The 6,631-nt window shown below is 56.5% G+C and overlaps 1 protein-coding gene across 1 annotated transcript in view; it reads right to left on the bottom strand.

Moving 5' to 3' along the window:
- Positions 1-580: 580 nt before the first annotated feature.
- Positions 581-6,631, bottom strand: part of POLE (polymerase (DNA directed), epsilon, catalytic subunit) — a gene marked incomplete at its 5' end in the record, with an annotated part of 26,645 nt that continues 20,594 nt past the window's right edge. The window contains 14 exons of the mRNA XM_009079433.1: positions 581-708; positions 873-962; positions 1,071-1,196; positions 1,464-1,664; positions 1,876-2,069; positions 2,152-2,283; positions 2,373-2,550; positions 2,678-2,810; positions 3,283-3,408; positions 3,664-3,837; positions 4,272-4,476; positions 5,066-5,286; positions 5,386-5,609; positions 5,948-6,124. Of these exons, the coding sequence (XP_009077681.1) occupies positions 595-708; positions 873-962; positions 1,071-1,196; positions 1,464-1,664; positions 1,876-2,069; positions 2,152-2,283; positions 2,373-2,550; positions 2,678-2,810; positions 3,283-3,408; positions 3,664-3,837; positions 4,272-4,476; positions 5,066-5,286; positions 5,386-5,609; positions 5,948-6,124 (2,295 nt within the window). The remainder of the gene's footprint in view (positions 709-872; positions 963-1,070; positions 1,197-1,463; positions 1,665-1,875; positions 2,070-2,151; positions 2,284-2,372; positions 2,551-2,677; positions 2,811-3,282; positions 3,409-3,663; positions 3,838-4,271; positions 4,477-5,065; positions 5,287-5,385; positions 5,610-5,947; positions 6,125-6,631) is intronic.

The raw sequence follows: 6,631 nt of genomic DNA, 5'->3' as shown, positions 1-6,631 counted from the left end.
GAGGCAGGTGCTGAAGCACAGGATCCACCAGACACACACTCCCTGGCCGAAATGCACTGTCACATTAGGGTCCAGTGCTGCAGCCCCTGCCCCTGGAGCTGGAGTGCAACAGTGTAGGGCATGGCCAGGCTGCAGTCTCTCTGCTCCCAAGAAGGCAGGAAGGGAGCAGATAGGGAAGGGAGCAGATAGGGACAGGTTTCTGGTCCTTCCTACAAGCCAGGACACAGATCATCCCCTAGCTGCAGGCTTACCTCAGGGGTGGGAGCTGTAGGCTCCCCCTGCTTCTCCCCACCCCAAAAACGACACCTGTCTTCTACAAGCCATTCTTTTATTTATTATTAGTTATTTATGAAAAATTCAACACTAAAACTACATGTGGGGACCAGCACAACCTGTGGAGCCCAGCTCCAGGTCTTGGAGCCCCCAAGCCCCACACCAGGCAGCTTGGGGCAGGACAACTCAGTTCCTAGCATGGCTGGGCCTCCCCTCACTCCAGGAGGGGTGTGCACCATCTTCAGGGTCTGGCCCATGGCCAAGAAGGTCCATGACTGCTCTCCATGGCTCTAAGAGCACCGAGCAGGAGCAGCTCAGCCCTCAGTGCCTGAGCTGGGGGTTGGTACGCAGCAGCCACTCGATGGTTTCCAGAAGGTAGGCCATGCCATAGTGCCGGGCGATGTTCTGGAAGATGCTGACATGGTCCATGAAGGTCTGGGGAGAAGGGAGCAGGAGGGAAGGAGGCTGCCCAGCACCCTGAGGGGTGGCTGGGCAGGGCTGGAGGGGCAGAGGGCAGCTCAGCAGGTCCAAGGGGACACACAGGGCACCAAAGGGCTCGTCCCTGGCCCTCACAGAGCTGCTGGGCTGGGCAGGAGTACCTGGGAGGGGATGGTGAGGGCAAAGTCTCCAGCACAGCTGCAGTACACAGGCATGTGTGTCTCCTTCACACCATGGCACTTCTTGCACACCTGGAGGCCAAGGAGGTTCAGGAGATGAGGCCAAGCCCCTCTGCCAGGGGCAGAGTGAATGTGTCTGGCCACATGGGGATGGACAGGGTGAGGGATCCCTGTACTCACCAGGTCCTGCAGCACGAAGGCCATCAGCTTCTTCTGCAGGGCTTCCACCAGCGCTGCCTCGATGGCATCAGTGTCATACTGCACCTGGCAGTTAGTGCAGACCCAGCCATGCAGCACTGATCCGTCCTAGGGGCAATGAGAGGGAGCTAAGCATGAATCCCAAGCATTGGAATGGTGGAAGAGGTTTCTGGAGAGGACAGAACATAAGTCAAAGCCCAGGGAGGCTCAGACCCATCATGCAGGTAGAAAAAGTGAACAGAAAACTGGCTTTAGGTGAGGGTAATCACAGGCGGCAAGCAGCAAAGCAAAGGGGTTCAGAGAGAACACAGGTAAGGTGATGGACTGGCCTCCAGCACTGCCATACTGGGGCCTCAGGTGTCCCTGAGGCTGCACCTGGGAGAGGGCAGGGTCCTTGCACAGGTCCAGGTCCCTGCAGAAGTTGCAGTTCCTGCAGATGACTTCAGGGAGCACGTAGGAGCGGCAAGGGTCCTGGAACTGCGCTGCTTCTGAGAACTCGCCCACCTCGATGAGGCGCAGCAGGTCCCGACGCAGTTTGTTCACCTGGTTGGTTATGTTGGCATCCAGGGAGAGGACCTGCAAGGACAAGAGGCAGGTGAGCCCAGCAGCAGTGTCCTCACCAGGATAGCTTGTATCCTTGTGATCTCGTATGGATACAGGGCATGGCAAACTCATTGCAGATCCCTTCTGGTGGCAAGCTGCAGCCAATCTGAGCCATGGATAAGGACCTGAATTTGAGGCCAGTCCCTAAAACCTTCAGCCAAGGGGCCTGGCCCACTCTGCTGACCTTGCAGACATATTTGACAAACTCCAGAGCTGGATTGTTGAGTGGCAGGTAGGAGCCAGGCAGCACCGGGAATATGTCTGAGGGCTCCGTGGCATTGCGGGAACCAGCCATCTTCTTCTGGATCTTCTGAGTGATGGTGAAGAAGCTCTGGGTGAGCTCATTGGCCACATAATCCTGTGAGAAGGTGATCATGCCTAGAGGGATGAAGCAGAGAGTGCTTGAGGTGAGTGGTGGCACATGGGGACAGCAAGGTCTGCCCCAGGGCTCAGCACTCACCGGGCATGGCCCCCAGTTCTCCCAGTGCCTCCTGGGACACCTGGCTGGTGCTCCTCCTCTTGACAGGGGTGTTCCCCGGGGCATTGCGCCGCAGTTCCTCCTTCATGCTGTGGTACACAGCCACGATGTAGGCTGGGGAGACATGGACAATGCTCCAGCCCCAGCCTGGAGCTGGCACTGAGGGGGAATAACAACCTCGTCCCCTCCCCAGGGCCACTCACCCGACACAATCATCAGGAAGTAGCTCTGGCAGGAGGCAGCCTGAGGCAGGAACTGCACAATGTTCCAGTTGTTCTCCAGCAGCTCCTCCACATTTGGTTCCCCTTCGTCCTCCTCTTCTTCCCTTGCTGCCTCCTCTTCCTCACTGTCCTCCTCCAACAGCTGCTTCTTGCTGGTGTCCTTTTGGAGGAGCCAGCGATGCCACAGTGGTTTCTCCAACCAACCACTGGGCACCAGCCAACACCTTCCCACTCTGCTCAACCCCAGCACGCTGCTCCTGGGGCACTAGGCACTTCCCATCTCTTACCTCTCCACAGTGGATGCGAGAATCCACTTTTCCCTTGATACCTCCATAATTTGCTGGGTCCATCCAGAGCAGGAACTCCCAGCAGCGGGAGAAGGAAATGGTCAAAGAGTGGAAGATCTCCTTGGAGTGGATGCTGGAGGGAGGAGACCACAGTCAGTCCCCACTTGAGCATCATCCCTTCTCCATGGGACACCACGGGGTGGTGGTGCTGGCCAGGTGAGGGGGGTTCCCTCTCCTATCCAACCACTGCTGGGGATCCCAGGGGAAGTCATGCCCAAGGACACTTGGTTCCCTATGGAGGTGCCTGTACCAGTGGTGGGATGCTAATAGCCAGCCAGGGGACGAGCTGCCAGGCATCTCAGGTTCTTCTGAAGGAGGCTGAATCCTATCAGTATTCTCAGAATACTACCTATAGACGACAGCTAAGGACAGATCCCTACTCCAGGCATGATAGCAAGAGAACTGGGAAGCCTTGTCTCTTGCAAAAAAAGCCCCAAAACCAACCTCACAAAGTCAGTGCTGAGGCCCATCAGAAGGCAAAAATATCAGCATCCTCATTCCTCCAACCTCACCCCCCTGGAGCCTCATGTCCAGGTGCACCCCACCTGTTGATGATGTACTCCATGTAGCTGATGGCATCCTCGATGCGTCGCTTCTTGGTGCACAGGATGATGCGGTTGAAGTTGGCATAGACCACAGAGGAGCCCAAGCGCTTGAACTCGGCCACCAGCCTGCAGCAGGGCACAGGGTGGGGGTCAGCAGGCAGAAAGCAGTGCCCAGGGGGCAGATGCAATCCATGGAGGATGTGCTGATCCATCAGTCAGGAGTCAACATGCAGCAGCACCACACAAGGGATGTCACCCAAAGAGAGTGAGAGGACCACCTTACTGCCCACCTCATTGTGGGTGCCAACAGCATCCTGGTTGCTAACATCACACCTGTCCCTTCCCCATCCACCAGCCTGGCACACTCGAGGCCTCACTTACTGCAGGAAAAGCTTCTTCATCATGTTGTGGAGTGTGCGGTGCAGCGCCGGGTCGTAGAGCAGGGAGGACGGAGAGCGGAGCCAGCGGTAAAAGTGAATGACCTGGTTGTCTGCGTAGACATTGTGGTACTGTGTGATCTCCTTCACCCAGCTCACCACCATGCTCTTCAGAATCCTGTCAGGGGGCAGAGACTGGCATCAACCCTCCAACCACCAGCACTCCCTTCCCCCTTCCCAACAGGGACATGTTTTCAGATACACTGGAGGATTCAGAGCGGGAATGCCCTTGTCCAGCCCTTGGCACATATGCTCCAGGGTAGATATGTGGCTCTGTAAGCTGGTGGAACACTAAGAAAGGAGAAACAGGAAAGGGCAAAGACTTCACCAACATCCCCATACCTCTGCTGGTTAAGGCACCAGGCAGTTCCAAGCTTAGGATCTTCCAATCTCTTGGATAAGACACTGGCCCTGCCCTCAAGACCAGGATTTAGACTTAGAGCACCCCACAAGCCCCATTGCTAAAGCCAGGAAGGAATGATGCAGGACCCTGAGGGGACCTGCCAGGATGGAGACCACCTACTCCACCTCCTGCTGCTCCTCAAGCTGTACCTGAAAGTGTTGGAGCAGAGGGCAGTTTCATCATAGCTGGCTGGGATGTTGGCAGCTTGGTTCCCTGTCACCATGTCCTCCAGGGATGCCTGCTGAATCACATCGAAGCTGATGCTCATGCTGGAGCCTCCTTCCATGTCATTCACGTGGTGGGACTGCAACACTGTGTTCACAGCCAGGCTCTGGATGTCCAGCTCCAGACACACTAAGAGCAGACACAACTGTCAGCAGGGAGGCAGGGAAAGGACCAGGGACACCCTCACTGCCCCTGCCAGAAGTGCTTTTCATGGATACAGAGTGATCTACAGCTGCTGCTGCACCAAGCTGGGAGATGCTTTCATAGGCATGACTGTCTTGACTGGAACTTGTCTTCCAATAAGACTTGGACCTACTGATCTGCTGTGGACCACCGATTTTTCCTGGAAACCACAGCAGTGGAGCTCAGAGCAACTGATTATACTCAGGCTGTCTCTGCCTAAGACAGACCTGTCACAGGGTCACTAGGTGAGCTAGTCTGTCCTTGGGCTGACATGCTGTAGATAGTCTCCCAAGTGCTGGTGCCAGTGGCCACAAATTGGTAAGGAGACCACATTCCCATGTCTTCATATCGTACAGGTGAGCCTTCCCTGCCCCAGGACATGTCCCTTGCATTCACCTTGTCCAGGATCAATGTTGAAACCCAAAAGCTCCTGGTGACAATTGTCATTCCAGAGACTCGTTGGGGACTGCATCCATCCCTGTGCAGGACACTTAGCAAGATCCAGCTCTGCCCTGCTCAGCACTGCCACCCTCACCTGTGGAGTAGCAGCCGGGGTTGTTGATCTCCACTGAGGCTCTCTCATCAAACTCCATGACCAGGCGGTTGTCATCAGCCTCCTTCCCCCCCAGATCAGGGCGAGCTGTGGGTGACAGCCACAGCAGGTGGTTGTGACGACGGAGGTGGCGTGAGAAGAACAGGTCAGAGCCAAAGGTGGAGATGTCATCAGGGAGGTTCCCAATGGGGATGTGGTAGTACCTGGGGCACAGACAGGTGAGTGGTCATTGGGGTGAGCAGGGAAAATGAGGACCCACTGAGGGCACAGCAGCCCCAGGTGAATGCAGCCACCCTGGGCACCTGCTCATCTCGAAAGCCTGGGAGAGGCAGGTGTCCAGGTTGAGGTAGTGGCGAATCATGCGGCGTGCGGCGTGGCGCTGCCAGTCCAGGACTGAGTAGCTGATGTCATCCATCAGCCGGATGGGGACCAAGGGGAACTCCTCGATGATGGGGATGCCACTTGCCAGCTGTTTCAGGTCCCAGTTGGACTGCACAGCCACCAGCGTGGGGCCTCGCCGCTCATCCTGCACCAAGGAGAGAGGGACATGGCCTTGTGCACCTCTCACCTGCTTGGCACGATGCTGGCAGGATGGGACAGCACAACCCAACTCTCCCAAAGCGCCCACCCACCTCCATGTCACCAGATCTCCAGCTGAATGCAGGGATGGAGAGAGCTCCTGAGGTGGCCTCACTGCTGGTACTGCCCCAGGTGAGCCCCCCCAAGCAAAACACAGCACCCACTTCTAGCCTTCACCTCAGAGTCAGCAGCTGAGTGCCGATGTCAGAACTGGTACACCAGTGCCTTCCACAGCATCATCCCCTTCCCACACGGATATGGTGCTTCCTCCCACCTTCCTCTTACCTTGTAGCCCAGCAGGAGCCGCTGGATGCCTCTGAAGACAGCCTTGGGGTCGGTCTCAGCACGCACCTCAAAGGTGTGTTTGTCCGGGGGCAGCAGCTCCTCACCCACCTTTTCCAGCAGTGCCGCGCGCTCCGTCGAGAACAAGGCGGTGAGATTTGGCATCTGGTTGCTGCGCACCTGGGTGCAAGGGGGACTGGGTCAGAGCAGGGGGAGAGGGACACCGGGCTGTGTGATGACTGGGGCTTTCCCCTCTGCAGCATGAGGTGCCTTCCATCAAGCCCCAGTGAAACACATCATGGATGTGTGATGCATGGAGAAACCTCCTGCTGCCTGACTCCATTAGGGTGGAGTGGAAGGGACCTTTAAAGGTCATCTAGTCCAACCCCCTGCCACGGGCAGGACACCACAGAATTGTTTAGGCTAGAAAAAGACTGTTCACCCAGCACTGTCAAGGCCACCACTAAACCATGAGCCCAACTGCCACATCCTCATGTCTTTTAAATCCCTCCAGGGATGGCAACTCCACTATTGCCCTAGGAAGTCTGTTCCAAGGCTTGACATACCTTTCTGTGAAGTTTTGCCTAATATTCAACCTAATCTTCCGCTGGTGCAACTTGAGGTCAACTACAGCGAGTTGCTCCAAGCCTCATCCAACCTAGCGTTGAACACTCCCAGGGATGGAGC

Source organism: Acanthisitta chloris, unplaced genomic scaffold (genome assembly GCF_000695815.1).
Source record: "Acanthisitta chloris isolate BGI_N310 unplaced genomic scaffold, ASM69581v1 scaffold1610, whole genome shotgun sequence".
NCBI lineage: Eukaryota > Metazoa > Chordata > Aves > Passeriformes > Acanthisittidae > Acanthisitta > Acanthisitta chloris.
The sequence above is the reverse complement of the archived record's forward strand: the minus strand, read 5'-3'. Positions and strand labels throughout refer to the sequence as shown.